The following is a 16,639-nucleotide window of genomic DNA, read 5'->3' as shown; positions in this document are numbered from 1 at the left end:
GAGCTAAGATGTTTAGCATGAAACATCTGTTTATGGGTGTCTACCAAGTTTGTTCAAATAAAAGCCCTGCCGATGGGGGGGGGGGGGGGGGGTGAAGATCGTTGTTTTTCATTATATGTGTGCAGTAAAAACTTAACATTGTGAAACATCTTCTAATGGGTGACTCTTCCAATCTGTTCAAATAAAAGCCCTGAGGTTTAAACTGGCCCAGCTCCGGGGGCCTATATACAGGTGAGCGACCTCAGGGCCATCATGGCCCTCTTGTTTTCTTCAGCAGAAAAGTGATTGTTTGCTATTTTTCTTACTTTAAGTTTCAGATTGAGACTTTTTGCAGAATAAGTAATGTCCTAAGTAAGGACTGTTTTCACGACAACAACAGTAACTTTTATCGAATTGTAATGAGAGAAGAAAGATTATAATGCTTGATTTCATTACACATTATAATAATGCCTATTTAAGTAATAAAATAGAGAAAAAAGAATCCTTAACAGAAGTCCGACACAGAAAACGTGAAAATGATGCAGGCTCAGTTTGACTAAACCTGTTCATGGACGGTAGTGGTAACTGCAAGCTACCGTTCACGCCTCCTAGTACCGGCTTCAGCAGAATTCACATTAAACAGAAACTGGTACACTTCAGATTTTTTAACATCTGTGGATGTGTTCATATGGCGGTTATCATGGAACCTTCAATGTGACACATTATTGCCATTCTATGAAAAGCGGCATATTACCCCCCAGGTTAAAAATTGCGTGTGCCATAAACGAGAATACAATGAGTAAAACTAAACAAAATGAAATTTTGAGAGGGGATCGGCGCTTATGAAGCCTGCATACTAGGGGTGTAACAATACAGCAAAAACCGTATTGCAATATATTGCCATTTAGCTGAAGCATATTGCAATATATTGCAATACGTATTGTCATGTATATGTTTTGATGTAAAGATGGAGTAACATTTATATATTATTATTATGTGTATATATTTTTAGTAGAAACTTAATAAAAATGTAAGGAATAAATAGGAAGTAAAGTGTCACACAATTTGATAAACAAAACTAATCGCGTGTGGCCTTTCACATCTGGGCCGCTAATGTAAATTATGCGGCCGCTTATTGACTTTTAAGTGTACTAGTTGTCGGATACTTTTATCTTACGTTGGCGCCAACAAATTCGCCAATTAAAGATTGTATGTGAAATTTGTACAAAATTAGAAGGCAATTAATTGAAAAATATGATTTTGATAAAATACCGGTTTTCCAAAAATCGTACCGTGGTATTAAATTTGTTTTTTCATATTGCAATATATCGGTATACCTGTAAACCGTTACACCCTTACTGCATACCATAGATAAGCTGTCAAAAGACACAATTAACAATCAGGCAATACCCTAAGAATGATTAAACAGTAATTAAGTGAGCAGTACTGCAACCTTAAATTCTATTTTAAGTTGGAATTTCCATCTACCATAATGTATTTTGTAAGTATTTAAAAGGGTTTATGAACATTTTCAATTTTGTTGTGTTGGAATTTCTTTAGGGATCCTGTTTAACTCTATTTTGTTACGTTTGGATTTCTTGGATTTAAAGTTTCAACAACACTGAGGTCATGTGAAAACATTCCTGTTTTAGTGTAAAGAAAGACCCCAGATACCCTTTGTGAAACATTTCAGACACGAGCGCCTGGCTAGAACCACCGACCTTCCGTAAATTAGCTTAATAGATTCCTCACATACAAAGAATCCAAAGTCATGATTGGATTTCAACTACAGCAGTAAATGAAAGATAATTTGAAGTCGACGGCCTTATCCCGACACTGTCGCTATTATGTACCTCCATCGCTAGAGAAGATATTGTAATTGTCTGACCTTAATTTATACTCTATAACTTTCAATATTATTTTCTTTTTCAGAAATATAAAAACTGATGTCTGAAATAAAAAAAAAAACGACTTTTAATTTAATAATGACAAAATACGAGGGCTGTTCAAAAAGTTCGTGGACTTCGGCTCTACTGTTCACATCTTTTAATTTGCGTTTATGATTTTACAAGAGACAGATATGGAAATATGTCATTAATAAACAGTGAAAAAATCAATACAATATATTTACAAATAACAATTCTGTGACAGTTACAAATCACAAGGGGTGCACAATCCGGCGCGCGCTGATGATGAAACAGAATGACGTTCGTGACGTCGCAATATAAATGAAACATTTTACCAGTGTCAATGTTTCTGAGAGTACTCTTTTTAGTGTTCAATATCTGCGGATCATATACCAAAACCATTTTTCTGTTTGTGATGATGACCCGAGATATAAAGTGGTCATCTTTTTGCTCCATTCTCCGTATAAAGGTCCGAGTGCCGCATACTTTCCGCTTTTTATCGGGATTTTTGAGTAATCTCGACACTTAACGGACACTGTTATTAAGTTAATTAAATTGTTGATTTATAGTATCAATTTGAAACCGCCCTCGTCGGATCTTTAAACAATATGATTATCAATTATAAAGAAATATATTTTATCAATTTACAATTATTATATGCGGTAAATCTACTGAACACCGGCTAGCATTAATTATCAAACGGACCAGGGTAAATACAAATAATAACGACAATTATTTATTGTGAATACGCATATATTCTGATGAATGAAATAAAATATTATTTTAATTAAATTAAATTGTTTTGTCAGAATTGAATGCATAGATCCAATGCAGAAATTAAATATGTCGGACATCTCGCAAACCTTTCATACTGTCTGGATTTCTGTAGATCTTTTGCAGTTGACGTTACAAACGTCCAAACAATTTGCCGTTAAAATTTCTCCCTAGCCCTTTCTGTCTGTTAGCATGTATTTGCCGTCTTTGAATTGCTTGCGCGACCTGAAACCGAGAAGCTTGCTCGCCAACTCATTGTTTTTCGTTAATTTAATCACCTAATAAAAATATGAAGGAGTATCCCACATTTATTGGTAAAAATTTCCGAAAGAGCGAATTTTTAGTTTTTAAACGGGCTTTATACTTCCCAACTTACCCGTCTGTCTACTGCTGCTCAAGACCTGTTTGTTCAGCCATTCAACGTTCAAACGACGTCAAACTTCAGATTTATGTCATTTAAATATTAATAGATGATTACTTGTAGTTTACTTCATAAAACAACCATTCAGTTTATTTCAACATTTGTTTATATCTAAAAATTATATGAAAATTTCGGCGTGCGCCGATGTTGCGTTGCCATGGTTATTAAAGTGCACATAGCTCGTAAAGGAATAAAAAGTTTTCAATAAAAGTTAATCTAACTTGTAGAAATAAAGACACTCTTTCAATTCATATCAACTAAGGGTGTTTTTATGAACCAAGTAAAAAATAACAGCAAAAATCCACGAACTTTTTGAACGTACCTCGTAATCGTAACTTCAACAAAGAAGCATTCGAAATGAGGCCATGATCATGATTTAAACTGAATGCTTTTGGTTCAAGATGAGAAGGGTCTTTAAACATTGCCTTTTTTCAAAATCTATGTTTTGGGTTTTCGTATCCCCGATTGCAACCGAAACCATTTGAACAACTTAATTGGTAGAAAGTCATGTAAATTTCATCATATTTAGTCAAGTAGTTATACTGAGCGGATAAGATTGCACACACATGTGTACGACAGACGGACGGACGAATAGCCATCGTGCCATTTAAAAGTCTATGTAACATTCATACATTTTACCTAGTATAATTATATAGAAAATATCGAAGTCTAAACTGTAACCGAAATCTGGGTATAAACTGTAACGAAATTGGATACAAATCGCTAGGTCTATGCTGTAACCCTGCACAAATTACCTCGCTCTATACTGTAACATTGTTTATTTTTTCAAACGCATTTTACCAACAGGAAAATAGGATCAACTGGTCATTTACTTTTATAAACGTTTCCTAACATAAAGGACTAACGTTTTGCAGATTTACTTTTTCTAGGCATGCATAAATAATGTCGAAATTGCAGAAAAATGCGTTGGTCTCTCGATTCAAATTTTCAAACTGTCAAATCTGCAAATTTATGAGACAATATAGCTATAAATCTGCGGTGCAGGGTCTGAAGAAATATATGACTAGATACCGGATTCTGTTCCTAATAAGCAAAGCACAAAAACATCTTTTAGAAACTACACTAACTTGTAGTATGGACGGGAATAAAAATCACCTACCTCTCCCAACAAATAATCCTCCATCTAAAAATTCTATACTGTAACCGAAAAACGCGATACTGTAACTCCTTCCCTACGGTGAGAACATTTACATGAATAACAAAACTCAGCAGCAACAACTGCTTTATTTTAATATCAGTTAAGAGTGTTTAATAGCTATAATAATATAATTGTAATGCCATTGTTAGGAATAATGAATAAACATTGTGTAATTTATGGCACTGTAATTTTCTGATCACAGATCAATCATGAATGGAGGTAGTTTTTAACAAAAATAGCATCCACTTGTATTTTTGAATAGGAACATTAAGAATATGCCTTTAGTTAACTATCAGTTTTGGAGATCCAGTAATTTTTGAAATACAGTCAAACGTGTATTAAGCGACCGCGCAAGGGAAACACCCAAAAAGGTCGCTTAATGAAACGGTCTCTTAAGGCTGTCAGCATGATATAAAAGTCAAAATTTATAAATGACATCTTTCTTATAAAGTGGGAATGTTTTTCAACTTCATTTTTACATAAATGTTGAATAATTAGTACGCTACGATAATCTAAATGGATGCAATTGTAAAAAATAACTTTCTGATATTTATTGACAAATTACGTACATGTTTGACATTTTTTCCAGAGTTTTTTAACTTCTCCGTTGTTTTTCCTTGTCTCCAACACGAAAACCGTATTACTGAAGATGTTTTCTGTTGTGCATTTTTTCATTTGAAATAAACAAACTACATCTAATTGTTACGATTAATTTAATTGCTAATCAAGTTCAAGGTCAATTCAATGCAGTCTAAATGTCAACAAGCGAAGCGTATACACCATCTCAGTAGGGGCGGAGCGTTGCATTGTTTATCCGATATTATTGGATAGTATACGTCACGGGTATAATTTACTTCATTTGCATACGCTAATACGGTTTGGGAAATAGAGTTTTTCACACGTTTATTTGTTGTGTTTTGATTGTTGACACTTGTGACATTACGAGGTGGCGTTCTCTAAAAACACAATTACTTTATAGGTAAAAGTGGTCGTTTAATGAAAAGATTGATCTCAATTAGGTGACTAATTAGCGGTTGCTGGTCGCGTTGAGCAAAAGTCGCTTAATACATTAAAGATGTAGAGAGAAAATGATCGGGGGAATTTAAAGTGGTCGTTTAAGACAAAAGTCGCTTAATACACGTGGTAGCATGGGCAAGTTAGACTGTAGTTCGAATATTTTCCTGCTTTGGTTTCAGATATATATATATCAATTATACTATACTTTTTCAAAATGCGGAAGAACTATATCCAGTTTGAATATTTTCCTGCTTTGGTTCCAGATATATATCAATTATACTTTTTCAGAATGCGGAAGAACTATATCCGGTACACCTAAAGGAACATTGGTGAACAGGTTGTTTGTAACTAGTGGAACTGGAGATAAACTCTCTGGAGTATGTTGTTACTTTATCCGCACAAACAATGATACAAATCTCACCATTAAAAATGTTGCAGAGGTAAAAATAATTTTGGTCATTTTAAATCTCATTCAGCTTATTTGAAATTATATTTTACCATTTCTTGCTTTGGCTGCAAATTTTTGTCCATTTGTTATATAATAACAGGACCATTCCTCAGAAAAGTAAAAGTTTTGATTGTGAGTTTAAGGAAGAAGAGGGTAACATTAACTAAATTAAGCATTTTATTCAGGTTAATAGAAATTAACATGTCATCAGCAGGGTTGTCATTAAGAGGCGGCAGGAGGCCAAAATGCCTGTCTCAAATGCATTATGGGCCGCCTCAAAATTAAGAAAACACTCTTTGTTATGCATGATAAAGACAGAAATGACCGCCTCAAGTTCAAAACAAACCTTCTGCAAAAAATGTTAATGACAACCCTGATCAGAAAAACATACTTAAAATAACAACATTACTTTAACAATCAGGGCAAAAAAAACCTTCTTTGTAGAGGCCGAATATAGGCTGCTTTCCCAACCAAACTAGCCTCTTTTTTTCCCAAATTGGTCCTCAAAATTCCCCAGTCTTTTGGAATTTCCCATAGAATTTATAACAAAATTAAATGATGGTGTTGAATTAAGGTCTTTTACTGCCTTATTAGTATTTCCCAGTGCATTTTGCCTTACTATTTTAAAAATTTGTTTTAAATTTGAGACCCCTTTTCCCAAAGTATGCCAAAATCATGCATATTTTCCCCAAGAAAAAAGGCTGAGGCCCCTTCCCCAAAAATGGTGTTTTGGCCCTGACAATGGAAAATATCATGATAACTTTTTAATTTGTTTGACTTGGAAAATTTTAAACAAAAAAATGTCTCAAAACTTTGATTTAGTTTACATTGGTTACCCCAAAGTTTTATCAATCAAATAGAAACCTGAAAGATCATCAAAATTTGATTAAGTTAGTTTTTATACTTAAATGTTATATTATTGTAATTGAGATCCATTTTTTCAATTGATTTAAAATGATTTATAAAAACATGATATAGGAGGTCAGTTTTGGTGTGCTTGACATAAGGGATTGTGAGGGAATACTGACCATGTTTGAAACAGTCATGGCGAACATTTTTCTGCCAATGATGGATGGATATAATAAGTGGGGAGAGTTGAGTGAAACACCACAAGGAAGGAAAACTATCCAAAAATTTCTCGACACTATATCAGGATTTGTTGGTTACTTGCAAGGTACATTACATTACAGTATTTTTATATGGCCAAAGTTATAAAATGATATGGCTTTTGTCCATCTGTTCATCATAACAATGTCTGCTCAAGAATTTTGGAACTATTAGATGTGCTATCTACATTATGACTTAGTAGGAAGGATGGTAATTGACAGTAGATAACCCCTATTGATTGTGTGGTCAGTAGGACAATGTCACAGAGACACTTGATGCAAAATTGTTGTCCAATTATTAACTTGAGAGAAATAAGCCAAAGTTTGTGAGAGTTAGTAAGGATGTGGTCAGTAGATGACCCCTATATATTTTGAAATTATCAAGTCAAAGATAAAGGTCATTATAAGTGACAATCATTGTAAAATCCTGGTCTTGTCAATAACTTGAGAAGAGAATTTAAGTTGTCATTTGTGTAACTTGTAGGGATATTCCCCCATGCCAATTTTAAGTTTATTTAGTCATTGGTCAAGGTCACAGTGACATTTCTAGCTCACCTGTCACAAAGTGACAAGGTTAGCTGTTGTGATCACAATTCTTCCAGTGACCCTCTGTTGTCCGGCGTCCTTCCGTTGTCCATCCTTTCTTAAACTTTTACTTTTCACGACATCTCCTCATAAACCGCTTAGCCAATTTCATCCAAACTTCACAGGAATGTTCATTTGGTGGTCACCTTTTAAAATTGTTCAAAGAATTTAATTCCAGGCAGAACTCCTTATATGTATATTGTAAATAAATCTTCTTTTAATGCATAATTACCAAGTTTGTTCAAATAAAAGCCTTGGGCTTAAGATTAGCCCTGCTCAAGGGGGGTTATTGATTTTCCTTATATGTAAATTATAAAAACATAAAAATTCTTCTTTTAAAAAACTTGAAGAGTTAGAGCTTTGATATCAAGCATGAAACATCTCCTAGTTAGTGTCTACCAAGTTTGTTCAAATAGAAGCCCTGGGGTCTAAATCAGTTTAAGATTTAGATTTTGTATCTGCTTTTGTTAATAGTTTACAATATTACTTGTTGCTTGTCATAAAGAGTTTCTATATTCATATGAGCGATTTCCGGGCCATCCTGGCACTCTTGTTGTAAAATTCTTGTCCAATCAATAACTTGTTTTCTTTGTTATTTTTTCTTTTCCAATTGAGCCTATTAATATTTTTATACATTGTCTTTCCTACAACAGCATGTTGTCAACAAAATATATAAAATGTACAAATTTGAATTGAAATATCATATAAACAAAGACTTTAAATTTAACTACACATGTGTTTATATTCTAAGGATCTTGAAACATTTCACTATACTTACATTAAAATTCAAAAGTATCAAACTTATAATAAAGGTGCTCAAGCAAATGCTGGTGAGGGTGTTAGATTAGTTGACTATACTGGTGACAAGCTGAACCTGGATGCATTGAAGGACTTTAATGAGTGTATAAGTCTGGCTTCAAATCCTGATATTGTAAGTGATATGGAGGATCTGACTTTTCAGTGGTGCAGGCAGATTGAACAGGTACTTTTTTCTATTGAATTTAAAATCCTTACAAAGAATTAAGTTTCTAATATTTAAAGAACACATTTATCTATCTTAAATGATTTAATTGTTTTAGTTTAGTTTTACTTATTAAAGACAAATAAAAAAGTCATGAATTGCAAGCAGCATCCTTGTCTATTAAGTGTTAATTAAGAAAAAAAGATAATGTGAATTCTCTTTATGTAAAGGTGTCTTCAGATTTTGTAAGCAGTCTGCATATATTTTGTCATCAGTTACAGTTAACAGTTGTTCAGTTTTCAACTACTAATTATCTTCAATGATGTTTAAACATTTTTAAATTAATAAAGAAGGATAAATATACAATTTGAAATATTGACTCATACCCCTGATGAAATATTACACTGCACAGATCTTGGCAGAGAGTGATCAAATGCGTAAAGAAGCAGATGATACTGGTCCTATAGCAGAGTTGGACCATTGGAGGCAACTTACTGCACGCTTCAATGCTCTCTTGGACCAGATCAAGTCCACCAAATGTAGAATGGTCATCAATATTGTACATATTGGTAAATCCAGAGTAATGAAGGTATTTCCTGCTTCTGTTGTATATATTTTTTCATATCAACAAAGAAAGGGGTTAGTTTGTTATTCCATGGATTTTATGACAATTTAAATAGGCTACTGTTATAATAGTGTTCTTGTTCTGGGCAGTTCTACAACATAGCAGACCCTCTTTTAGTTTTCACAGGACTTGACAAAAAATTGAAGGCTACCCCCCAGGACCTATCCCATGGCATCACATGACCTGTATTTCAAATTGGCATGAAAAACAGGTGGTGTTATAGAGAGATAGTGACAGTTCTTTATTTATCATTTCCTCAAATGTCATTTTTAGTACTTTGCTGGTGTGGATGAACATGTTTCCCTCTGTTTGTCTGTCTGGAAGTCTTTTACTACAATTTGAAACCATTGACTTTTATGCAAAGTGATGAAACTTTATGTGTGAATAAGTAGCTGAATGGAGATTTTGCATGTATTTCTTCCTTTTGTCAACAGTCTGGTTGATATGGTAATAAAAACTGTCAGATCATTGCCATAAATGCCTACAAGTTTACCCTAGACATGTCTCAAAGTCCAAATAAGTTTCTCAGAGAATTAATGTAACTTTGATTGTGATGAGGCTGATGACCATTTGATTACCATTATGGTTATATCATAATTTGTTTACTTTAGAAATGGAAAGAATTGGATAAAAGGATCACAGACAGTGCAAATGAAGCAAAGGATAATGTGAAATATCTTTACACAATTGAAAAATACTGTGATCCCCTTTACAGACAAGACCCTGTAAGTATCATAAGTTAACAAAACTTGTCATTTAGCTGGTTTTACACAGTATAATCCTGACAAGGTAGATTTTTATATGCCTGAAAGAATTTCGGGCATATTATGTTATACCCCCTGGTGTCCGTCCGTTAGCAATTTGGTTTCCGGAGCATAACTTAAGTTACATTTGGCCCACAGTATTCAAACTTCATAGGATGATTGTCCATATTGGGTAAAAGACCCCTATTGATTTTTGGGTCTAAAGGTTTTGACCATTTTCAGTTTTAGGGTAATAGTGACCTTGACCTTTGGGTCAAGGTCACTATTACCCTAAAACTGAAAATGGTTTCCGGAGCATAACTTAAGTTCCATAACTCAAGTATTAATCAACCTACAGCTGTAAAATTTTTATACCCCCGCACAACAAAGTTGTAAGGGGGGTATACTGGAATCAGCTTGTCCGTCCGGCTGGATGGCCGTCCGGCTGTCCATCGTTTTTTTCTTGTCCGCCCAATAACTTAAGATTCCTTTGACCCACAGTCTTCATATTTGGCATGGAGGTAAGTCATGATAAGTAGATGACCCCTATTGATTTTGAGGTCAAAGGTCAAGGTCACAGGGGCCTTGACTTCAAAAAGCTTGTCAGCCCAATAACTTAAGATTCATTTGACCCACAGTCTTCATATTTAGCATGGAGGTAAGTCATGATTAGTAGATGACCCCTATTGATTTTGAGGTCACCAGGTCAAAGGTCAAGGTCACAGGGGCCTTGACTTCAAAAAGCTTGTCCGCCCAATAACTTAAGATTCCTTTGACCCAGAGTCTTCATATTTGGCATGGAGGCAAGTCATGATTAGCAGATGACCCCTATTGACTTTGAGGTCACCAGGTCAAAGGTCAAGGTCACAGGGGCCTTGACTTCAAAAAGCATGTCCGCCCAATAACTTAAGATTCCTTTGACCCACAGTATTTGGCATGGAGGCTAGTCATGATAAGTAGATGACCCCTATTGACTTTGAGGTCACCAGGTCAAAGGTCAAGGTCACAGGGGCCTTGACTTCAAAAAGCTTGTCCGCACAATAACTTAAGATTCCTTTTACCCACAGTCTTCATATTTGGCATGGAGGTTAGTCATGATTAGTAGATGACCCCTATTGATTTTGAGGTCACCAGGTAAAAGGTCAAGGTCAAAGGGGCTTTGACTTCAAAAAGTTTGTCCGCCCAATAACTTTAGATTCCTTTGACCCACAGTCTTCATATTTGGCATGGATGTTGATCATGACTATAAGGTGACCCCTATTGATTTTGAGGTCACTGGGTCAAAGGTCAAGGTCACAGGGACCTTGACAAAAAAAAACTTTTCTTCTCAATTGCTAAAGAATGTCCTGTCCGCAATGTATTGATTTTGACATTTTCACATTTGAAGCATGTAGAATACATAACTTAGCAATGCACTGGCTTAGTAACCTCAGATTTGGCAGGGAGGTTGTCCTTGAGCTCTAAATGGCCACTGTTGATTCTGACAAAGTGGTATGCGGGGGTATTCACGCCATGATAGTGGCAGTTCTAGTTTGGATTAACAGCTTTATACCCCTGACGTCTTTTCGTCCATCCGTTGTAGCATTTTTACTTACAAGATAACTACTTGATGTTGGTGCTTTGAAAACAGCAACTGTATATATACATGAAGGTTCTTCAGCTATGAAGGAGGATTGCTTTTTGAAGGAGGGAATACTTTATTTAATTCCCATGTCTTACAAATGCTTCATCCTTACTAAAAGAAAAAGTACTTTCGGGCATATAATGCTCCGCCTAGCTTGTTGGTATTAAAATTAATGAGAAAGCATACTGGTGACCATGAGATTAATTATAGTTGACAGTGAGGCATTCTAGTTTAAAGACATACTATGCTCAAATTTGACATTAGAAAATTGCTACACACTCTATTTGCAGATATGAAATAAACATGTTTTGACTTCAAACAAAGAAGATATGTATAAAATTATTCTACGCACTAAAGATGGTTACAATATCAATATATAGTGTCATTAAAAAAACTGGCAGTTTTGTTAGGAAATGACCAACTTCTCTTGTTCTCATACATAGTTTATGAATTCATTCCTTTATTGGAATTGAGACGTAATAATTTCATAGATTTTAATGAATTAATTTGATTAAAATATTTTACTCAGGATGAACATAGCACAAGTAACTAGTTTATTTCTGTTGATTAAGTGTCATAGTTACACAAAATATAGAATATTAATGTAATTCTTATAAGTATAAAGCATGGTATGTACATTGTACATATTAACTTTGTTATTGTAAATGTTTGGATTATATAATCGATGATTGATCGAAAAGGGTTGTTACAATCGATTATTTTCGATGATCGATTATGATTTTTGTCCGATTAAGAAACCCTACCAAAAAGCATGTTTTCCGACAAGCGTGTGCCGGGGGTATTAGGCATTTGTGACAAGCTCTACTTTATTAACCAGGTTTTCAATTTTGAAAATCCTGGTTATTAGATTGGGGTATGGCGGGCGGATGGGCGGATGGGCGGATGGGCGGCTGGGCGGATGGGCGGATGGGCGGGCGTCAAACGAAATTGTGTCCGCTCTGTAACTCTTCAACCCTTTGAATAATTTTGATGAAACTTCAGACAAATGTTTACCACATCAAGATGACGTGCAGAACGCATGTTCCGCATGGCTGGCTCCAAGGTCAAGGTCACAGTGACATTAACATTGAAAATCCTGTCCGCTCTGTAACTCTTCAACCCTTTGAAGAATTTTGATGAAACTTCAGACAAATGTTTACCACATCAAGATGACGTGCAGAACGCATGTTCCGCATGGCTGGCTCCAAGGTCAAGGTCACAGTGACATTAACATTGAAAATCCTGTCCGCTCTGTAACTCTTCAACCCTTTGAAGAATTTTGATGAAACTTCAGACAAATGTTTACCACATCAAGATGACGTGCAGAACGCATGTTCCGCATGGCTGGCTCCAAGGTCAAGGTCACAGTGACATTAACATTGAAAATCCTGTTTACATGATTTTAACTTCGGGCGTCAAACGAAATTGTGTCCGCTCTGTAACTCTTCAACCCTTTGAAGAATTTTGATGAAACTTCAGACAAATGTTTACCACATCAAGATGACGTGCAGAACGCATGTTCCGCATGGCTGGCTCCAAGGTCAAGGTCACAGTGACATTAACATTGAAAATCCTGTCCGCTCTGTAACTCTTCAACCCTTTGAAGAATTTTGATGAAACTTCAGACAAATGTTTACCACATCAAGATGACGTGCAGAACGCATGTTCCGCATGGCTGGCTCCAAGGTCAAGGTCACAGTGACATTAACATTGAAAATCCTGTTTACATGATTTTAACTTCGGGCGTCAAACGAAATTGTGTCCGCTCTGTAACTCTTCAACCCTTTGAAGAATTTTGATGAAACTTCAGACAAATGTTTACCACATCAAGATGACGTGCAGAACGCATGTTCCGCATGGCTGGCTCCAAGGTCAAGGTCACAGTGACATTAACATTGAAAATCCTGTCCGCTCTGTAACTCTTCAACCCTTTGAAGAATTTTGATGAAACTTCAGACAAATGTTTACCACATCAAGATGACGTGCAGAACGCATGTTCCGCATGGCTGGCTCCAAGGTCAAGGTCACAGTGACATTAACATTGAAAATCCTGTTTACATGATTTTAACTTGATTTGGCAGTCAAAGGTCATATCATCTTTGGAGGTAATTTAAAAAAGATATGATATATTATTTCATGTCTACTTTGTAACTTGTTTTTCATTATACAGAATTATCAATATAATTATAGTGAACAAATTCTTCTGTGCTGAACTCGTCCTACATTTCTCAACGGATTTTGTTCAAACTTTCACAGAAGCTTTGTCATCAAGCAGCCTGGCACATATTGTCGGGGTTTTGTGATTGGATAGTTTTTGACCTAATTATGGCCCTTTGTTTTTTTCCTTATACATAATATTATAGTGAACACTTCTTCAGTGGCAATTCCTCCTACATTATTCATGTTTTACATTGCACATAGTTACATTGTTTGTTGCTTATCTACAATGGTGATAATTGAAAACCTGGTTTCATGGCATTGCCATGTTTCTTGTTTATGGATTTGATTTATATTTGGACAAAAGAATTCTTAAATTTAGACAAAACTGACATGTTGAATTACATGCTTACATTTCCTAAAAGGTTGATTTAGGTAATATCTTGATTGATTTAAGAAATACATTGCACATTTAAATTATTAAAAATAGATATTTTTACACAGGTATCAATGCTAGACTCTCTACCAGGATTGATAAATGCCATTAGAATGATACACTGTATCTCAAGATACTACAATACATCTGAAAGGATGACATCCCTCTTTATAAAGGTAGGTTAAGTGTGATAATGCTGTTTAAATGTTTCTTTCTTAAGATTCAACAAAGGAAAAATGTGATTTACTTTTCTTGAATTTGATTTTGAATTAAACTCGATACTCTGCTCATTGTGATGGTAGATCCAATTCATCAGATATTATAATTTTAGATTACAAACCAAATGGTAACAGCATGCAAGCTGTACATCATCAGTGGGAGCTCTGAGCGTGTCTGGGATATGGACAGAAAACCTCTTGTAGAGAAATTGCAAAACAGCTGTAAGCTATACAAAACATATCAGGACATATTCCACAAAACCAAGGAAAAAATTGAGAAAACACCTGGACAAAAACCATTTGAATTCTCAGAAATGTACATATTTGGAAAGTTTGAAACATTCTGCAAAAGGCTTGAGAAGGTAATTTATTTATAATTGTTTCTTGCCAGAAATGTGACACTATTTCATTACATACCTAAACCTAAAGTTGTCTATTGTGATCTACATGTAAATATAATAACTACATCATTTTATACTTTTACTCATTTATTTGACAACTAAATGTCCTATTATTGAATGTAGAGACTTGGAGACATTAAAAATTTATGTATCATTATGTGCTATTTATTGTTTATGATAAATGAAGAAAAAAGAATTGAAATAAGCAGTAATTTGCAATATTATCATATTATCTTTAACTATCATCAAAGTTTTTACAAGTTTAACACCATATTAAAAAAGATAATTAAAGTACAATATATTTTCAGAGCTCAGATAATTAAAATACAATATATTTTCAGAGCTCAAGATAAGTATTTTTAGGAAATTATTTTCATCGAAAAAAAATTAATTTTCAAATGCTGTCATTCAAAAATGAAGATTTTTAATTTCAATCATTTTAAAATCAGAAAATAAAAAAGAAATAGTTTTCTGATTGTACTATTTACTGTGAGTAATAACATACCACAACATCACTTATGCAAACAGTTATGCACAGTCTTGTCATGTGCAAAGAGTGACCTCTCGGGGAAAAATGTGAAAATGAGGTCGGAATGAGCTAAAAAACAAACAGCATATTTTTTATGATAATTTTTTTTAAAAGAACTGCAAAATCAAATGAGGAAATTGTGCGTGGAATTGAGTCAGAGTTAATAGAAAATATATTGTCATCATTCTTTGTAAAAAAAATGTGAAACATAATGGACTAAACATTTCAGAAAAGGTACTTGAGTCATGGAAAACTTTCATTGCCGATGGTGTAGTTGCTTATCTGATGCTTTATAAAATACCGTAAAATTCCTTATCAACGCCCCTCCCCTAATAAAGGCCCCCCCCCAGGCCTTTTGATAGGGAAACAATCTACTCATCAGTGCTGAACTCATAATTAAAGCCATCATTAACTTTTATTCAAATTATTCAGAATCCATAGTATTTTATAGTAAACACAAACATGTATAATATGAACTTTAAAACCTTTACCAACACTTGCTAACACTAAATGTATTTACAGTGATTTTTTTATTTAGGAAAAACTGTGTTGTAATAATAGCCCCCCTTTCCCCCGGGGGCGTTTATTAGGAATTTTACGGTAAATGTAGTACCCAATTACATATAACCCTCAGACAAAATCTAAAAAACTAATTGAAAATAACCAGAAGAACAAATTGAATTTGAAATCTTGTAGTGAAAAAAAAAACTAATTGCTGAAAAAAAATCAGGAAGTTTCAAACTAATGGCATGAAAAATTATCTGGAGCATTCAAATTTTACAGTATCAAAGTGATAAAACTTTATGGTGTTTGCACATATATTTTTTTCATATAAGTTTCCAGTAAAGACTTAATATTCAGTATGTCATTGTCATATTGTTTACGACTTCCTTATATCTAGATAATCACACTCCTCAAGTATATTGAGACATTCAGCTCTCTGTCTGAGTCAAAGATAGAAGGATTAGAAGCTTTCAGCTCAAGATTTCAGCAAATCTTCACCAGCATAAAGAAGAAACCCTATAATGTGTTGGATCAGAGAAAGACAGACTTTGATCAGGACTATGATGATTTTAGGAGACAGCTTTCAGATGTTGAGGTAAGATGAAAATGATCTTACCTGACATTCGATTTGCATACTGTTCATTTATACCCCATTCTATTTCAAATTCTTTTGACTTCAGTTTAAAATCTTTATTAATTATTATGCCCCCCTTCGGAGAAGAGGTGGTATATTGTTTTGCTAATGTCGGTCTGGTCTGTCTGTCTGTCGGTCTGTCCGTCGGTAGACCACATGGTTTCCGCTGATTATCTTGAAAAGTATTTATCACAAAGTCTTCATATTTCACATAGTGATTGGTCATAACTAGTAGATGACCCCTATTGATTTTGGGGTCACTAGGTCAAAGGTCAAGGTCACAGGGGCCTTTAATGTCAAAATGGCTTTCGTTGATTTTTCCAAAATTGAACACTTCCATGTACCCATTTTTGGCAAGTTTCTGTAATAAAATTACCAATTATGTGAGTCAATGGCTAGAAAGGGGGGTAT

At 34.5% G+C, this 16,639-nt stretch overlaps 1 protein-coding gene across 1 annotated transcript in view; it reads left to right on the top strand.

Annotated features, from left to right (window-relative positions):
- Positions 1-16,639, top strand: part of LOC132719503 (dynein axonemal heavy chain 8-like) — a gene marked incomplete at its 3' end in the record, with an annotated part of 78,165 nt that overhangs the window by 13,123 nt on the left and 48,403 nt on the right. Inside the window, exons 5-12 of the mRNA XM_060703274.1 lie at positions 5,546-5,697; positions 6,684-6,879; positions 8,209-8,378; positions 8,770-8,946; positions 9,594-9,707; positions 14,011-14,118; positions 14,274-14,522; positions 15,992-16,189. Coding sequence (XP_060559257.1) covers positions 5,546-5,697; positions 6,684-6,879; positions 8,209-8,378; positions 8,770-8,946; positions 9,594-9,707; positions 14,011-14,118; positions 14,274-14,522; positions 15,992-16,189 — 1,364 coding nt within the window. The remainder of the gene's footprint in view (positions 1-5,545; positions 5,698-6,683; positions 6,880-8,208; positions 8,379-8,769; positions 8,947-9,593; positions 9,708-14,010; positions 14,119-14,273; positions 14,523-15,991; positions 16,190-16,639) is intronic.

Source organism: Ruditapes philippinarum, unplaced genomic scaffold (genome assembly GCF_026571515.1).
Source record: "Ruditapes philippinarum isolate M1 unplaced genomic scaffold, ASM2657151v2 ctg187_1_1_1_1, whole genome shotgun sequence".
NCBI lineage: Eukaryota > Metazoa > Mollusca > Bivalvia > Venerida > Veneridae > Ruditapes > Ruditapes philippinarum.
This window is presented reverse-complemented; position numbering and strand designations above follow the sequence as displayed.